General features: G+C 43.2%; 1 protein-coding gene across 2 annotated transcripts in view; it reads left to right on the forward strand.

Annotated features, from left to right (window-relative positions):
* Window positions 1-20,237, forward strand: part of LOC124041657 (inactive dipeptidyl peptidase 10-like) — a 370,729-nt gene that overhangs the window by 323,081 nt on the left and 27,411 nt on the right. For both annotated transcript variants that reach the window (XM_046359492.1, XM_046359501.1), the window contains exons 8-10: window positions 6,540-6,660; window positions 17,110-17,264; window positions 19,435-19,532. In XM_046359492.1, coding sequence (XP_046215448.1) covers window positions 6,540-6,660; window positions 17,110-17,264; window positions 19,435-19,532 — 374 coding nt within the window. The remainder of the gene's footprint in view (window positions 1-6,539; window positions 6,661-17,109; window positions 17,265-19,434; window positions 19,533-20,237) is intronic.

The following is a 20,237-nucleotide window of genomic DNA, read 5'->3' on the forward strand; positions in this document are numbered from 1 at the left end:
CCATGGCCAGGGCTGTAAAACCCAGACTCCTCCATGCGCTGCTTGTCCAGGCTAGAAAAGCCCTTAGTGTCCAGTCGGCTGGAAAAGGGATGCCCCAGGACAATTTGACCTCATCATTTATTCATATTGACATGTTTCATCTACAGTTGCATTAAGCTCAACGCTGGGGTCGCTGTTGAGTAAGTTTGAGGATTGAATGTAGCATATGGTGATGTGAATAACTTACTCCTGAGCCTGATGTGTCCCCACTTGCACCAGCAAATAGCTGGCTATTCGAGTGGTGCCGACTGGTAAAACACTTAAGTAGGGTGGTTATGTGTGCTTGCAAGGCAGAAGTCCTTTTATTTATTAATCACTGCTACAGCTGTTGTATATAGTGCTATTTTATTTCTATTGATGTATTTTTTTATGACCATTTTCATTATTTTATTTCACTTAGCCCTGCATGTTGGAGCTTGGACCATAAGATGTTCACTGTAGAGAGAGCTTGTGATTTCCGTAAGGTAGAAAACGACAATGACTAGAGGGCGGAATCGTAGCACCTTATAAGGGGTGGGGTTCCCCATTATTCGCCATGCTTCCTGTCTGTATATGACAGACGTGTAATTGGATCTTCCCTGTGGTCCAGCCTTGAAGGGAATGTCCCCATATGTGAGATTCTGAAATGAGTATTTGAAAGAGAAACTCCAGTTCATTTTCAAATGGAAATCAGCCAAATTAGATGATTGATTCCGACATACAGCCTTTTGTCAACATCAAACAGGCTTAAGTATATTAGTGGCTTCATGTCTACATTTGGAACATTCTGTGTGGTTGATTTGGGCATAAATCAAACTCACCTCCATTAGAGGGCCATTACTGGTGATGAGGGGTGAGAGGCAGACAGATGTGCAGGCATGCGGGACTCTCGAGTGGCATACGCTGCATCATTAGCCATAAGTGTATCTTATGAATAGATGACACTGCTGGTACACATATCTTCGATGCCCATACGGGAAAAAAATACAATGGCAAAATAATGTATTTGAAAAACATTTATTTAATACATTTGAAATACATTCCAACATATATTGAAAATGTGTGTATATATATATATACTGTAAATGTTTGTAAAATGTACACTGAGTGTTCAAAATATTAGGAACACCTGCTCTATCCATGTCAAAATCAAATCAAATGTTATTTGTCAAGTGCCCCAAATACAACAGTGAAATGCTTACTTACAGGCTCTAACCAATAGCACACAGAAGGTATTAGGTGAACAATAGGTAAGTAAAGAAATAAAACAACAGTAAAAAAACTGTTGAAAATAACAGTAGCAAGGCTTTATACAGACACTAGTCAGGCTGATTGAGGTAGTAAGTGCATGTAACTATGGTTAAAGTGACTATGCATATATGATGAACAGAGAGTAGCAGTAGCGTAAAAGAAGGGTTGGCGGGTGGTGGGTGGCGGGACACAATGCAGATTAGCGATTAGCCAATGTGCTGGAGCACTGGTAGGTCGGCCCAATTGAGGTAGTATATATATGAATGTATAGTTAAAGTGACTATGCATATATGATAAACAGAGAGTAGCAGCAGCGTAAAAGAGATGTTGGGGGAGGTACAAAATTATAATAGTCCGGGTAACCATTTGATTACCTGTTCAGGAGTCTTATGGCTTGGGGGTAAAAACTGTTGAGAAGCCTTTTTGTGCTAGACACTCCGGTACTGCTTGACCATGCAGTATTAGAGAGAACAGTCTATGACTGGGGTGGCTGGGGTCTTTGACAAAATGTAGGGCCTTCCTCTGACACTGCCCGGTGTAGAGTACCTGGATGGCAGGCAGCTTAGCCCTAGTGATGTACTGGGCCGGACGCGCTACCCTCTGTAGTGCCTTGCGGTCAGGATGCTCTCGATGTTGCAGCTGTAAAACCTTTTGAGGATCTCAGGACCCATGCCAAATCTTTTTAGTTTCCTAAAAAAGTGCCCTCTTCACGACTGTCTTGGTGTGTTTGGACCGTTCTAGTTTGTTGTTGATGTGGACACTAAGGAACATGAAGCTCTCAACCTGCTCCACTCCAGTACCGTCGATGAGAATGGGGGCGTGCTCGGGGCTCCTTTTCCTGTAGTCCACAATCATCTCCTTAGTCTTGGTTACGTTGAGGGATAGGTTGTTATTCTGGCACCACCCAGCCAGGACTCTGACCTCCCTATGGGCTGTCTCGTGATTGTCGGTGATCAGGCCTACCACTGTTGTGTTGTCTGCAAACTTAATGATGTTGTTGGAGTCGTGCCTGGCCATGCAGTCGTGGGTGAACAGGGAGTACAGGAGGGGACTGAGTGGACCCCTGGGGAGCTCCAGTGTCGAGGATCAGTGTGGCAGACGTGTTGCTACGTACCCTCACCACCTGGGGGCGGCCCGTCAAGAAGTCCAGGATCCAGTTGCAGAGGGAGGTGTTTAGTCCCAGGATCCTTAGCTTAGTGATGAGCTTTGAGGGCACTATGGTGTTGAACGTTGAGCTGTAGTCAATGAACAGCATTCTCATATAAGTGTTCCTTTTGTCCAAGTGGGAAAGGGCAGTGTGGAGTGCAATAGCGATCATCTGCGTCATCTGTGGATCTGTTTGGGCGGTATGCAAATTGGAGTGGGTCTAGAGTTTCTGGGATAATGGTGATGATGTGAGCCATTACCAGCCTTTCAAAGCACTTCATGGCTATAAACGTGAGTGCTACGGGTCTGTAGTCATTTAGGCAGGTTGCCTTTGTTTTCTCATGGTCTGAGAGTCTGTCAGTGCCTTTTGGTAAACTCCAAACTGGTTTTCATGTGCCTTTTAAGGAATGGCTTCTGTCTGGCCACTCTAACATAAAGGCCTGATTGGTGGAGTGCTGCAGAGATGGTTGTCCTTCTGGAAGGCTCTCCCATCTCCACAGAGGAACTCTGGAGCTTTGTCAGAGTGACCATTCAGTTCTTTGGCACCTCCCTGACCAAGGCTCTTCCCAGCCGATTATTCAGTTTGCCCGGGTGGAATGATGGAGGCCACTGTGTTCTTGGGGACCTTCAATGCTGCAGAAATGTTTTGGAACCCTTCTCCAGATATGTGCCTCGACACAATCTTGTCTCGGAGCTGTACGGACAATTCCTTCAACCTCATGGCTTGGTATTTTCACTGACATGCGCTGTCAACTGTGCGACCTTATGAATTTATTTACAGGTGTGTGCATTTCCAAATACTGTCCAATCGATTGAATGTACCACAGGTGGACTGCAATTAAGTTGTAGAAACATCTCAAGGATGAGCAAAGGAAACATGATGCCTCTGAACTCAATTAAGTAAGGTATTTCTGTTTTTATTTTTTTATACATTTGCAAACATTTCATTAATGGGGTATTGTGTGTAAAGATTGATGAAGAAAAGAATACATATTTAATCAATTTTAGAATGCGGCTGTAACGTAACAAAATGTGGAAAAAGTCAAGGGGTCTGAATACTTTCCAAATGCACTGTATATGGAGACCCCCTACCCCGGCTTAGACAGGGCTTAGAGTCTTATGGGTTATAAAATCCTGTTATATTAAATGAAGTGCCCTTTTATGTAGACCACATGGAGAATCCAATAAATCTGATTTTCCAGATGAATAATGACCCCCACATTTTTGCATGTCCCTCGTTTAAGGGTCAAGCCTGTTGCGTGAACGGAACTCTTGTTTTAATATTGGTGAAACTATTCCTATATTTTTATAAAGAAACACTAATCTAATTGTCAAATCTGTTACCCACAGATAGATAGGCTAGAAATGTTTTACCAAATAGATGTTTATTTTGCTCATATTGCATTCATTTGCCCCTCCCTGTTGCACACAACAAGCTTCCATTCCCCAGTCACGGGATTTATGGCTGATTTTAAGAAGAAATCATCAACCCTGTTACTTTATTTGGCACCTTTTGAGCCTATATATACTATGCCCGGTTAAAATAAAATAGACAGGGCCTTGAAGAGTAGACTAGTAACCCTAATATCCACAGAAAGCTGAAGAGTTGTATAATACAGTGGACTGGTCCAACTACTTTTTAGATCTTTTTTTTTTATGCAAATCTTGGGTATGAAATACAAAAGTATATACATTTTTCACGTGACTGAATAAAGCTTTGAATCCCCTCCATATAGTTTCAAACAGAGGGTTCATTCCATGACAGATAATTTGGGGTGGCGGCGTAGCCTAGTGGTTAGAGCGTTGGACTAGTAACCGCAAGGTTGTGAGTTTAAACCCCTGAGCTGACAAGGTACAAATCTGTCGTTCTGCCCCTGAACAGGCAGTTAACCCATTGAAAATAAGAATATGTTCTTAACTGACTTGCCTGGTTAAATAAAGGTAAAATTAAAAAATTGTCAGATATGGTTCAAATTTATGATGAAGTTATGAGTAAATGTTAAGAACTGTAGTTCTGTGTTTTCATGGTATTCATATCGAATGTACTTATTGAAATGTTGCATACAGGAGGCCGGGGGGGGGGTGATATCGAGTCCTACAGCGACAATGTTTTTCTGAACCTCCTGCTAAAGATGAAGAGAAATGTATCTTCCATTACGTTTTCACTAATGTGGAAGTCAGTCTTTCAGGGACTGACATATAGTGAGCCAACGAAAAGTGGGCATGAGAAGGCTTATGTCTGCATACACAATGCTAGGTATAGCACCGCTAGCCGTACACTGTATAGCCATATAATACCACTCATTGGAAGCACTACATTTACATTTACATTTTAGTCAGATGCTCTTATCCAGAGTGACTTACAGTTAGTGCATTCAGCTTAATATCACAGTCATAGTAAGTACATTTTTCCGCAATAAAGTAGCTGTCAGCGAGGTCAGAGCTAGTAAGGGGGGGAAAAAGTAAAGTGTGAGTGTTAGTTTACAAAATTATTTTTTTTGGTGGTGCTGTGGGATTATTTAAGATACTCTTTAGGTAGGGTTTCAGATGTTTTCGGAAGATGGGCAGGGACTCTGCTGTCCTCACTTCAGGGGGAAGCTGGTTCCACCATTGGGTTGCCAGGGCAGTGAAGAGCTTAGAAGGGCTGAGCAGGAGCTAGCCATACAATGTACAAACTATAGTAAAAACAATTGAATAATAATAATTATCTCGAGCTCTATAATGTTTTCATTATTCAATTAAGCTGAAGAGAGGTAGTTCTTAATACCTAGGATAGGATAAAGTAATCCTTCTCACCCCCCCCTTAAAAGATTTAGATACACCTTATAAAGTGGCTGTTCCACTGGATGTTATAAGGTGAATGCACATAAGGTGAATGCACTAACATAAGGTGAATGCACCAATTTGTAAGTCGCTCTGGATAAGAGCGTCTGCTAAATGACTTAAATGTAAATGTTCTTTTTTTTACCTCTTGAGATGGGAAAACATGTTTTTATGAAGTTGAGCATGTGATCTTGGTGACAGAATGTTACAATGAGGTGAAATCAAAAGTATATTTGCTTACTCAACATCACAATTTAAATTATATTACTGGCAAACTTGTTTTATATTACTGGTGGCCCAAAAAATGATACTGACACTCAGTTCGTGTACAGAACTGACACAGTAGGTTTGTGTGGGTCAACAACAGCATCCTTGAAGTGAAGGATTTTGCTGCTGGGCTGATCTGTGAACACAAACTCAAGTCCAAAACAAAAAGTAATCCATATAGAAATGTTACGATTGCGGTTCCTTGTAACCACACCTGTCATAACCAAATTTCCTAACAGACGCCTCGTAGTTTCAAACGCACTCCTCTCCTCTCCTGTGGTTTAAGGACAACTAGTCTCAGCTTTTAGTGAAGCAGATGGTACATTGATGTGGAAACTGTTCAAACTGTTCAAGTCATTGCTGTTAAAAGCAGCTCTTTTCGCTGAATCCTATACCACACATACACTACTGAAGCGATTTAGGCAAGTTGCCTTTGGTTAATGTCTTTGATATAACAGCGGGGCCTGCAGAGCTTGAGATGGGGTCAGCTCAGCTCCAGGACCAAGTGGCTACATAACAGTGCTTTATGTAAGTCTAGCTGATGCAGACAGCTGGCTGGCTGAGAAACGTTGAATGGTTCTGGAAAAAGTAGTCATCTGAGGCTGAGGAATTGGGTGCTAATTTCAACACTGCTCTATGTAACACAGGTCCTTTAGGTTGATGGAATCGGACATTAGGTTTCTGATGTTTCTCTGGACAAGGGTGAATCCAGGCCACTTCAATCGTATCCAATCAGGGAATAAGACCTGAATGGAAAATGTTTTATTATTTCCCCCTTTCATGAATTTGAATATGTCTGCTAAATTGAGTGTGTTGAAACGGATTTTACCGTAGGCCTTGTATTTGTGTGAGAATATACTGTACATTCCATAGAAGTTTATTCTCTCTGGGTTCAAAACATAATTTTTGTCAAACACTGATGTTTCATTGAGTTTCACAGTGCAGGCCTGTGGAGGTCATACCAAGGTCAAATGTTAAATGTGATAGGTCAGTAATGACTTTCCTGTTCTCATTGTGTGTCCTTGTGCCCACAGATCTACATATTTGAGAACAATATTTACTACCAATCAGATGTGAAGAGCAACTCCCTCAGACTGACATCGTCTGGAAAGGAAGGGGTCATTTTCAATGGGATCGCTGACTGGCTGTACGAGGGTAGGTGGGTCGTTAGAATAGAATACATAGAATACATTTTGCGCCCCTTTGATATTTGAAGTAAACATTGTGCAGCAATATTTAATCTTAAATACCTGTTATATTAAATGAAGTGCCCTTTAATATAGACTACACAGAAAATGTTATCAGCTTTTTTATATGAATAAAAAGATTTGCTAAAGGGCCAACATTCAGCATTCTGGCATGTCCCTCTGTACCCACTGTGATTTCAATGAAGATTTTAACCCACTTAACCCCCCAAATATATCAATGTTTTCACTATCCTCTGTGGTTGTGATGTACTGCAAAATTCTCAAAAACGACGTTGGAGGCGGCTTATGGTAGAGAAGTTAACATTACATTTTCTGGCAACATCTGTGGTGGAAATTCCTGCGGTCAGCATACCAATTACATGTTCCCTCAAAACTTGAGACATCTGTGGCATATTGTTGTGGGAAAAACTGTGCATTTTAGAGTGACCTTATATTGTCTCCAGCACAAGGTGCACTTGTGCAAAGATCATGCTGTTTAATCAGATTGTTGATATGCCACACCTGTCAGGTGGATGGATTATCTTGGCAAAGGAAAAATGCTTGCTAACAGGGATGTAAACAAATGTGTGAGATAAATAAGCTTGTTGTGCGTATGCAGTGGTGTAAAGTACTTAAGTACAAATACTTTAAAGTACTATTTAAATAGTTTTGGGGGGTATCTGTACTTTACTTTACTATTCATATTTTTAACTACTTTTACTTTTACTTCACTACATTCCTAAAGAAAATAATGTCGTTTTTTACTCCATACATTTTACCTGACTCCCAAAAGTAATCTTTAGATGTTGAATGCTTAGCAGGACAGAAAAATGGACCAATTCACGCACTAATCAAGACAACACAAATGCATATATTGTATATTGTAAATGATGTCTGAGTGTTGGAGTGTGCCCCTGGTTATCCATACATTTAAAAAACAAGAAAATGGTGCTGTCTGCTCTGCTTAATAGAATAGAATTTAAAATTATTTCTACTTTTACTTTTGATACTTAAGTATATTTTAGCAATTACATTTACTTTTGATACTTAAGAATATTTAGAAGCAAATTAATTTAGACTTACTACAAGCAGCATTTTACTGGGTGACTTTTACTGGAGTAACTCTCTATTATTATGCTTTTACTCAAGTATTACAATTGGGTACTTTTTCAACCACTGTGCGCATGGAACATTTCTTGGATCTTTTATTTCAGCTCATGCAACATGGGACCAACACTTTACATGTTGCCTTTATATTTTTGGTCAGTTTAACTCAAGATATTTGTGACTGAATAACACAGTTCAGTGATTTTCAACAATTCTAACATGCCTCATGTTTTCCTGGTGATATCAAATTAGTCAAACACAGTCGGGGAGTCAAACCGCATTTTTTTAAAACAAAATTTCCATTTCCCTTCAGCTACATAGTAGGTGGATGAATGAAATACTAAATTAGTACCAGTTTATGCAAAACAATGATTAAATATAAATGTGATGAAATAGCAGATTTGAAAAGGGAAGAGCTAATTAAGTTTAGGAGAAAGACAGCCCATTACGTTACTCAGGAGAAATGAAACTTTGCACAGATTAAGAAAGCGTTTCAGCAAGCAGTTACTTTAACTGTGCAATTGTGTATAATTTTTGTTAATTTTTCCAACATCTGTACCTTTGTGAAGAATTATCATTGTAATGATTTACTGTGTGGGCATTTTTTCCTTGATATGGACATTCAGGGCCATATTAACTAAGCGTGTACACTCAGCAATGTATAAAACACCAAAAGGAAAGCCAAAACATGAGATGATTAATTTACAGTACAGTTTACAATTACTTTATTATTTCTCTTGATCTTTATTTGACCTTTTTGTTATTTCACCACTCTGGGGCACTCTGTTCACAACATTGACACAAGCAAAGCACTCGCCCACACAACGCCATCGGCCCAGTACAGTTGTGAACAGGATTCATCCTTGAAGAGCACACTTCTCCAGCATGCCAGTAACCATTGAAGGTGAGCATTTTCCCACTGAAGTCGGTTACGACGCCAAACTGCATAAAGGTCAAGACCCTTGCGAGGATGACGAGAATTCAGATGAGCTTCCCTGAGACGGTTTCTGACAGGTTGTGTAGAAATTCTTTAGTTGTGCAAACCCACAGTTTCATCAGCTGTTCAGGTGTCTGGTCTCAGACAATCCCACAGATAAAGAAGCCGGATGTGGAGGTCCTGGGCTGGCATGGATACATGTGATATGCGGTTTTGAGGCCGGTTGGACTTACTGCCAAATTCTCTAAAATTACATTGGATGCAGTTTATGATAGAGAAATTATCATTCAATTACCGGGCAACAGCTCTGGTGGACAATACTGCAGTCAGCATGCAAATTGCACCCTCACTCAATTTGAGTCATCTGTGGCATTTTGTTATATGACTAAATTATTATTATTTTTTATTCCCCAGCACAAGATACCCCTGTGTAAAGAGCATGCTGTTTATCCAGTTTCTCCATATGCCACACCTCTCTCTCTCTCTCTCTCTCTCTCTCTCTCTCTCTCTCTCTCTCTCTCTCTCTCTCTCTCTCTCTCTCTCTCAATGACTCCCAATCAGACCTAATTAACATCTCAAATGTTTGACATTATGTTGCCACAGACTGTTAACTGCACTCGAACATCATGCTTGAGTTGTCGCAATACTTTAGTGCTCTCTATTTTTTTTAGCACACAATCGACATATGGCCTTCTCACATGGGACAGTACAGATGGAAACTTCAGGAAAGATGATTATATCAACTATTATCTCAAGGTGTTTCACACTAAACTTCCATATGCAGCGTTAACCGTGAATGAAGTCTCCGCGGATGAGGGAACGTTGCCTATAAATTACTCTATAACGTGGATTACTCTTACGCAATACTTCAGTGATACGGATTGAATCGAGCCCTAAATACTACATGGCCATTTTGTTGGAGAATACAGTGCCTTATGAAAGTATTCACACCCCTCAACTTTGACGTTGAAGTTAACCTGCCTAATTGACTACCGCCCTGTAGCTCACACATCGGTAGCCATGAAGTGCTTTGAAAGGCTTGTCATGGCTCACATCAACAACATCATCCCGGAAACCCTAGACCCAATCGAATTCGCAAACGGCCCCAACAGATCCACAGATGACGCATTCTAAATCTCTCCACACTGCCCTTTCCCACCTAGACAAAAGGAACACCTACTACTATGTGAGAATGCTGTTCATTGACTACAGCTCAGCGTTCAACACCATAGTGCCTACAAGGCTCATCACTAAGCTAAACTAAACACCTCCCACTTCAACTGGATTCTGGACTTCCTGATGGGCCAACCCAGGTGGTGAGGGTAGGCAAAAACACATCTGCCATGCTGATCCTCATCACAGGGGCCCCTCAGGGGTCCGTGCTTAGTCCACTCCTGTCCTAACTGTTTACCCATGACTGCATGGCCAAGCACGACTCCAACACCATCATTAACTTTGCTAATGACACAACAGTGGTAGGCCTGATCACTGACAATGATGGGACAGACTATAGGGAGGAGGTCAGAGACCTGTCAGTGTAGTGGCGCTTCAGAGGGAAGCGCGTATGGCCCAGTACATCACTGGGGCCAAGCTTCCTGCCATCCAGGACCTATATACTCGGCGGTGTCAGAGGAAGGCCCAAAAAATTGTCATAGTCTCCGGTCACCCAAGTCATAGACTGTTCTCTCTGCTATCACGCGACCTTCTACCCTCAAGCCATAAAACTGCTGAACAATTAATCATATGGCCACCCGGACTATTTACATTGACCCCCCTTTGTTTCTACACTGCTGCTACTCGCTGTGTATTATCTATGCATAGTCACTTTACCCCTACCTTCATGTACAAATTACCTCGACTAACCTGTACTCCCAAACATTGACTTGGTACCAGTACATAGTATATAGCCCCGTTATTTTATTGTGTTACTTTTTATTTTATAATTTACATTAGTTTATTTAGTAAATATTTTCTTGACTCTTATTTCTTGAACTGCATTGTTGGTGAAGGGCTTGTAGTAAGCATTTCACCTGTTGTATTCAGTGCATGTGGAAAATAACATTTGATTTGATAATTGACAGAATGAAAAGGAAGCCTGTACAGAATACAAAAATTCCAAAGCATGCATCCTGTTTGCAACAAGGCACTTAAGTAACACTGTAATATTAATTAAGTTAAGTTTTTGTCCTGAATAGAAAGTATTATGTTTGGGGCAAATACAACACATTAGTACCACTCTTCATATTTTCAAACATAGTGGTGCTATGGGTATGCTGATAATCGCTAAGGACTGGGGAGTTTTTCAGGATGAAGAAGAAACATAAGACATAAGCAGTGGCAAAATCCTAGAGGATAACCTGTTTCAGTCTGCTTTCCACCAGACAATGGGAGATTAATTCACCTTTCAGCGGGACAATAACCTAAAGCGCAAGGCCAAATCTACACCGGAGTTGCTTACCAAGAAGACAGTGAATGTTTCTGAGTGGCTGAGCTAAAGTTTTGACTTAAATCTGCTTAAACATCTACAGCAAGACCTGATAATGGTTAATGGTTGTCTAGCAATGATCAAAAATCAATTTGACAGTTTTGAAAAGAATAATGACAAGAATTTTGAAAAGAATAATGGGCAAATTGTCAGGACACGGTTACGAACCCGGGTCTCCGGAGTGAGAAACAGTCACTTAACCAACTGAGCCACGAATAGTCGGCAGAACCCAGAAGATGAGGCAGACACAGCAGTACTTGAGATGGTGTATTTAATGAAGTAAAAAGTGAAGTTCTTCAGGAAAACATGTAACTCCACAACCTCAAAAAGAATCCTACAAGAACAAAGGTAATCCTCCAAGACAAAAAAGGTAAATCCACAAGGTGGAAGGTAAAGCACAAAAAGCCTCAAAAGATACTCAAAAAACAAACAAGAACAAAAAAACAGAATTCCACAAGAGAGTCCACCGGGATCAACAAGAGTTCTCAAAGTACTAGGGCTGGGTGCTAACATACAAACACAGAGCAAAGAACAGAGGAAAACAAAGGGTTTAAATACAATCAGGGGAAACGAGGCACAGGTGCAAATAATAATGGGGATCAAGGGAAAACAAAAGGTCAAAAGGCACAATGGGGGCATCTAGTGACCAAAAACCGGAACAACTCTGGCCAAATCCTGACAGGATCCCCCCACTAGGAACGGCTCCTGACGTTCCTACCAGCTCTCTCAGGGTGGAGGGCCCTTAACTGACGAATGAGGTCAGGGTCCAGTATGTCTTTGGCAGGAACCCAGGAGCGCTCCTCGGGACCGTAGCCTTCCCAGTCCACCAGATACTGCCAGGACCGCTGCACCCGGCGGGAATCCAGTATCCGATGGACGGTATAAGCCGGCTGGCCTCCAATGACACGAGGCGGAGGGGGAGGTCTGTCTGCCGGGACAAGGGGAGAAAAAACAACAGGTTTTAATAAGGAAATGTGAAATGTGGGATTAATCTTAAGGGATCTGGGTAAGTGTAGGCGATAAGAAACTGGGTTAACTCTCCTGGCAACCTTAAAGGGACCGATGTATTTTTGGGACAGCTTGCGAGACTCCACCCGTAATGGTAAGTCTCTTGTGGAGAGCCAGACTCTCTGGCCGGGGCGCAGGGTAGGCCCGGGACGGCGACGTCTGTTGGCTTGTTGTTGGTACCTCTGTGAGGAACGCATAAGATTAAGACGGGTCTTCCTCCACATAAGCCGACAGCGTCTGACGAACTTCAAGGCTGAAGGCACTCTGACTTCTGCCTCCTGGTCCGGGAACAATGGAGGGGCATAGCCAAACTGACACTCGTGCGGGGACATACCAGTGGAGGAGGAGCGCAAGGTGTTGTGCGCGTATTCGGCCCAAACAATGAAGGACGACCATGTGGACGGGTTGTTACGAGTCATACATCGGAGGGTGGTTTCCAGCTCTTGATTCATCCTCTCAGTTTGGCCGTTGGACTCCGGATGGTACCCTGAAGATAGACTGGCAGAAGCCCCCATGAGTTGGCAGAAGGCCTTCCAAAACCTAGAGGCGAACTGGGGACCTCTGTCAGAAACCATATCTTGAGGAATGCCGAAGACTCGGAACACATGATTAATTACCAACTCAGCCGTTTCCTTGGCAGAAGGTAACTTAGTCAGAGGGACGAACCTGGCCGCCTTTGAAAACCTGTCGATAATGACTAGGATAGTAGTATTGCCATGGGATGGAGGAAGGCCAGTAATGAAGTCCAACGAGATATGGGACCAGGGTCTGTGGGGAACAGGTAAAGGGTGAAGGAGTCCTTGCAGGCGGAGGTGAGAAGATTTGCCCTGGCAGCACATGGGGCAGGCATTGACGAAAGTGGCAACGTCTTCTCTTATGGTAGGCCACCAGAACTTACGCTGGATGAACTCCAAGGTGCGACCTACGCCCGGGTGACAGGTGAGGCGAGAGGAGTGCCCCCACAGAAGGACCTGAGTCCTCACTGCCTTGGGGACAAACAACCGATTGGCAGGACCTCCTTTCGGGTCCGGTTCAATAGCTTGAGCTCGTCTCACGGTATCCTCAACTTGCCACGAGATGTCCGTGTCATCTCGAATGGCAGGAGTGTAGACTCGGGACAGGGCATCCGGTTTGAGATTCTTCGACCCGGGCCGATAGGTGAGGATAAACTGGAATCGATTGAAGAAAAGAGACCATCTAGCTTGTCTAGAGTTCAACCGCTTCGCCTGCTGGATATACTCCAGATTTGTGGTCCGTAAGCACTTGAAACGGGTGAGAAGCCCCCTCGAGCCAGTGTCTCCATTCCTTCAATGCCATCTTAACCGCTAGGAGTTCACGATCCCCCACATCGTAGTTCCTCTCAGCCGGGGTAAGCCGGTGTGAGAAGAAAGCGCACGGATGAAGCTTCTTGTCTTCACCCCTCTGAGACAGGACAGCTCCAACACCAACCTCTGAGGCGTCTACCTCCACCACAAACGGTTCATCCGTAGTCGGTAGTATCAGGATGGGAGCAGAGAGGACGCGCTGCTTGAGTCCTTGGAAGGCCGTCTCAGCTTCTCTTCCCCACAAAAACCTTGCATTGCCACCCTTGGTTAAAGCTGAGAGAGGGGCTGCCACCAAGCTGAAGTTCTTGATGAACTTGCGGTAAAAGTTAGTGAAGCCCAGGAAACGCTGAACTTCCTTAACGGATTTGGGGGTGGGCCAATCCGCTACCGCCCCTACCTTCCTGGGGTCCATTTGGACTCAACCGGGTTCCACTACAAATCCCAGGTATTGTACTCGGGATGAATGGAATTCACATTTTTCTGGCTTAACGTACAGATGGCTGTCTAGGAGGCGTTTGAGTACTTGTCTGACATGCTTAGTGTGTTCTTGAAGAGAGCTCGAAAAGATGAGGATGTCATCCAAGTAAACGAACACAAATATGTTAAGCATATCCCTAAGCACATCGTTTATGAGCGCTTGGAACACCGCTGGGGCGTTGGTCAGGCCGAAGGGCATCACCAAGTATTCATAGTGACCAGTAGGCGTGTTGAAAGCGGTCTTCCACTCGTCACCAGGTCTGATCCGCACAAGATGGTATGTGTTCCGCAGGTCAAGCTTAGTGAAAACAACTGCTTCCTGGAGCAGCTCGAAGGCTGTGGCCATAAGGGGTAGCGGGTAACGGTCACGGACGGTTATGGCATTGAGTCCCCGGTAGTCGATGCAAGGACGTAATCCACCGTCTTTCTTGGCCACAAAGAAAAACCCTGCTCCCGCCGGGGAGGTGGATGGACGCATGAGGCCTGCTTCCAGAGCGTCCTTGATGTAGGTATCCATAGCAGCTCGTTCGGGTGGCGATAGGGAAAAGATCCGACCCCTGGGAGGGCAAGTGCCCGGAAACAGTTTGATGGGGCAATCATAAGGTCTATGGGGTGGTAGCATGGTGGCCCTCTGTTTGCTAAATACCAGTTTGAGGTCATGGTAACACTCAGGAACTCGGGTCAGGTCGGTGGATTCTAAAGACTCGGGAATAGAACTCGGGGAATTTGGGAAAATACAAGTAGCTTGGCACGTAGGACCCCACTGCTTGATAGTGCCCACAGACCAGTCGATGTGAGGGTTATGGCTGTGAAGCCAGGGGTATCCAAGGACGAGAGGGAACTCGGAACAGGAGATCAAATGAAAGTTCATCAATTCCTGGTGTTGTGAAACTGAAAGTCGCAAGGAGGTAGTGACATGAGTGACAAGTCCAGATCCCAAAGGGCTTCCATCCAATGTAGTAACCCTCATGGGGTCACTTAGAGGTTCAGAGGGAACGCCATTCTCCTTCACCCAGACACCATCCATGAAGTTACCTGCGGCTCCAGAGTCTACCAAGGCTTGAAGGTGAAGCTTGTGGTTGTCCCAGGAAAGGGTGACTGGAATGAGCAGACGGGAGTTGGGCGGATGGGAGGAGGTTATGTTTCCCGTTACAGTTCCCCCCGGTCTGTACGGGACAGAGCGTTTCCCTGGAGCGCGGGACACGTGGAACGGAAATGGCCCGGTTTGCTGCAATATAGACAGCGTCGCTCCCTCATCCGGCGGTCTCTCTCAGCCTGGGAGATGCGTCCAATCTGCATGGGTTCCGGTGGAGCCAGCGAGGATAAAGGTGGGGACTCTGAGCTGGGACTGATAGGGGCTAGAGGTCTACGGTTGAGTTCTCTCTCTCTCAGACGCTGGTCAATGCGTGTGGCCAACTTGATCAGGGACTCGAGATTGTCCGATGGTTCCCGAGTGGCCAGTTCATCTTGGATAGTGTCGGAAAGGCCTTTCAGAAAGCACACCGTGAGCGCCTCGTTGTTCCAGCCACTCGCTGCTGCCACCGTGCAGAACTGGATGGCATAGTCCGTCACGCTGCGCCGACCTTGGTGGAGAGTCAGGAGCTGTTTGGCTGAGTCAGGACCACTGCTTGGGCCTTGAAACACTCGTTTGAATTCCTCAGCAAAGGCAGAGTAGCTGGCACAGCAGGAACTATGGGCATCCCACACAGCAGTAGCCCAGGCCAGGGCTTTTTCCGACAGCAGGGTGATGATATATGCAATCTTAGACCAGTCGGTGGGGAACGATGAGGGTTGCAGCTCGAAGGAGAGAGAACATTGGGTGAGAAACCCTTTACAAGCACTTGGATCACCTGAGAACCGTTGGGGAGGTGGAAGACGAGGTTCAGCCAGAGGGTTAACTGCCATGGGTACGTGAATCTGAGGTACTGGGACAGGAACTGTTGCCGGGGTAAGTCGATCAGATATCTGCTTTATGGAAGTCAGCATCTCCGACAGAAGATGAGAATGTCTAGCCATTAAGGCCTCTTGCTGAACCAGGGCAGCTTCATGGCGTTGGACAGTCTCCTGGTGGTGGGACAGCATGGCAACAAGGTCCTGGGAACTGGCTACCTCTGGGTTCAATTTTGGCTCTGTGTTTCTGTCAGGACCCGGTTACGAACCCGGGTCTCTGGAGTGAGAAACAGTCACTTAACCAACTGAGCCACGAATAGTCGGCAGAACCCAGAAGATGAGGCAGACACAGCAGTACTTGAGACGGTGTATTTAATGAAGTAAAAAGTGAAGTTCTTCAGGAAAACATGTAACTCCACAACCTCTGGGCATCCCACACAGCAGTACTTGAGACAGTGTATTTAATGAAGTAAAAAGTGAAGTTCTTCAGGAAAACATGTAACTCCACAACCTCAAAAGGAAATGTAGGAATCCTACAAGAACAAAGGTAATCCTCCAAGCACAAAAAGCCTCAAAAGATACTCAAAAAACAAACAAACAAGAACAAAAAAACAGAATTCCACAAGAGAGTCCACCGGGATCAACAAGAGTTCTCAGAGTACTAGGGCTGGGTGCTAACATACAAACACAGAGCAAAGAACATAGGAAAACAAAGGGTTTAAATACAATCAGGGGAAACGAGGCACAGGTGCAAATAATAATGGGGATCAAGGGAAAACAAAAGGTCAAAAGGCACAATGGGGGCATCTAGTGACCAAAAACCGGAACAACTCTGGCCAAATCCTGACACAAATGTTGCACAATCCAGGAGTGGAAAACTCTTAGATACTTACCCAGAAAGACTCACAGCTGTAATCGCTGCCAAAGGTGCTTCTACAAAGTATTGACTCAGGGGTGTAAATGCTTATGTAAATTAGATATTTCTGTACCTAAAAACAAAAGGCAAACATTTCTAAAAACATGTTTTCACTTTGTCATTATTGTGTGTGTAGATGGGTGAGTAAAAATATATATTGAATCCATTTTGAATTCAGGCTGTAACAAGTCAAGGGGTATGAATACTTTCTGTATTGAATTTTCTCGAGATCTGCAATATATTTCGTATATATTCCTTGTGTCTCTTTACAGAGGAGATTCTCCAGTCACATATAGCACACTGGTGGTCACCGGATGGAGAGAGGTTGGCCTTCCTGGTCCTCAATGACACTCTGGTGCCCAATATGGCCCTTCCACGCTTCACTGGCGCTTCATACCCCAAAGGAAAGCAATACCCCTACCCTAAGGTAAGCCTGAGATGATGTAGAAGTACATTGTCTGCTGCCACCCACCTATCTAGCTTCGATTGGTGGAATGAAACCAATTAAGATAACTCTGAGTACTCTGAGATTACAGTAAGATAAAAAATAAAATAACATCTTTTTTTTTCACCTTGTTGAGAACAAGTTCTCAGTTACAACTGCGACCTGGCCAAGATAGAGCAAAGCAGTGTGACACAAACAACACAGAATTACACATGGGATAAACAAATGTCCAGTCAGTTACACAATAGAAAAGTCTATATACAGTGTGTGCAAATATAGTAAGATTAGGGAAGTAAGGCAATAAATAGGAATAGTGGCGAAATAATTGCAATTTAGAATTAACAATGGAGATGATGATGTGCAGAAGATGAATGTGCAAATAGAGATAATTGGGTGCAAAGGAGAAAAAATAAAAAACATATGGGGATGAGGTAGTTGGGTGGGCTATTTACAGATGGTCTATGTTATATATCTCTAGTCATTCAATCAAAACCAAATTAACATTCCTCTTGAGCTTTTAGAAATCACAATTAGATACACTACCAGTCCAAGGTTTTAGAACACCTACTCATTCAAGGGTTTTACTTGAATGATAGTGAAGTCATCAAAACTATGAAATAACACATGGAATCATGTAGTAACCAAAAATGTGTTAAACAAATAAAAATATATTTTATATTTGAGATACTTCAAATAGCCATGTTTGAACTCCTTCAAGACTGTTGAAAATGCATTCCAGGTGAAGCTGGTTGAGAGAATTCCAAGAGTGTACAAAGCTGTCATTAAGGAAAAGGGTGGCTACTTGGAAGAATCTCAAATGTAAAATATATTTTGATTTCTTTAACACTTTTTTGGTTACTAAATGATTCCTTATGTGTTATTTAATAGTGTTGATGTCCTCACTATTATTCTACAGTGTAGAAAATAGTACAAATGAATAAAAACCCTTGAATGAGTAGGCGTTCTAAAACTTTTGATCGGTAGTATAAATGTACTTTGAGTTATTTACAGTTTAAAACAGCAAATCCATTACCGTATCACTATAATTCTAAACTTCAATTTCACCTATCTCTGGGAACTCATGGTCACCATCCTGATTGAATAAGACCCACAGCATGTCTAACTTCAAGGTACAGGAAGATCCATCCAAACAGTGTCCCTTTCCTGCAGCAATTAAGACTGAAACTCCCCACCAGATGTCTGTCTGTTCCCCCAGTCCTGGGTGCGTCCCAATGTACACCTTTTTCCCTACATAATGCACTACTTTGATGACCAGGGGCCTATGGTACCAGTAATGTACTATGAAAGGAATAGGGTACCATTTGGGACAGAAATCCTGTGTCCTCAGTTTCTACATTGATAATTAGATAGCTGAGGATACATAAATGATCCCTCTTCCTGCTTTTTGTCAGCCTCTTGCAACACAGTACTGTGGTCCAGTGTGAGGCCAATCTGGCCATGTGTTCTTGGCCCAAGGTTAAACTAGAAGCGTCAGAATCCATACCGAGGGTGAGAACCAGTAGAGCTTGGCATATGGCATTTAGGGTTGAGTGCCAACAGTGAATATGACACTGAGTGTAGAAAAAGCATTGGTACTCTATTAGGAAGGATTAGCATTAGAAAAGGTCAATACAATACTGTGCTGTAGCAGTGCCTATAAGAGGACTATTCATTCTCTATGGGGGCTTATACAGGCTTTGGTTCATATCTTCATGCATTGTTCAAGGCCAACCTTTGTGATTCTTATTCAGGTTTAAACATGGGCTGCGTGTAAATGAGGTGATAGCTTTAGTCATGCTGTTTATCTCATTTTCTGTCATAACCATTAACATTTGTATCACCGTTAGATAAAACGAGTTGATATTATGCGATGTATTGTGTAAAGCCATAGCTATTATCCATTGTTAGGGCATGTGATCAATGATTCTAATGTGTTACTATTATCATCATCTATTGTTTCAGAATGTTTTGAAGTTGTTGTTTTTTATGTTGGTAGCACATATACAGTATAATATTGCTCTACATAACTACAATGTAATTATGCAATTGTTTGTTTAGTCGATATGGTGATTGCCTTCATGTGGTGTTTTTAATCTGTGATTCATAATGTTTAATGGTGCTACAATATCTAAAGGACTGATTCTGTTTTCAGGCTGGCCAACCCAACCCCACAGTGAAGTTATACGTGGTGAATCTGTACGGGCCGACACACACACAGGAGCTCACACCACCAGACAGCCTCAAACTAAGGTGTGATTTACTGCCTGGAATAATGAAAACACATATTGGAAAGTTTGCGATTTGGAGGGACTAAGTCATGGTACATGTTTCAGACAATAACAACTGTGGTTGTTCTCTCTAGTAAGGAGCACTATGTGGTCATGGTCCATGTTTCAGACAATAACCACTGTGGTTGTTCTCTCTCGTAGGGAGCACTATGTTGTCATGGTCCATGTTTCAGACAATAACCACTGTGGTTGTTCTCTCTCGTAGGGAGCACTATGTCGCCATGGTCCATGTTTCAGACAATAACCACTGTGGTTGTTCTCTCTCGTAGGGAGCACTATGTGGCCATGGTCCATGTTTCAGACAATAACCACTGTGGTTGTTCTCTCTTGTAGGGAGCACTATGTGGCCATGGTCCATGTTTCAGACAATAACCACTGTGGTTGTTCAAATCAAATCAAATCAAATCAAATTTTATTTGTCACATACACATGGTTAGCAGACGTTAATGCGAGTGTAGCGAAATGCTTGTGCTTCTAGTTCCGACAATGCAGTGATAACCAACAAGTAATCTAACTAACAATTCCAAAACTACTGTCTTATACACAGTGTAAGGGGATAAGGAACATGTACATAAAGATATATGAATGAGTGATGGTACAGAGCAGCATACAGTAGATGGTATCGAGTACAGTATATACATATGAGATGAGTATGTAGACAAAGTAA

This window comes from Oncorhynchus gorbuscha, linkage group LG01 (assembly GCF_021184085.1).
Source record: "Oncorhynchus gorbuscha isolate QuinsamMale2020 ecotype Even-year linkage group LG01, OgorEven_v1.0, whole genome shotgun sequence".
NCBI lineage: Eukaryota > Metazoa > Chordata > Actinopteri > Salmoniformes > Salmonidae > Oncorhynchus > Oncorhynchus gorbuscha.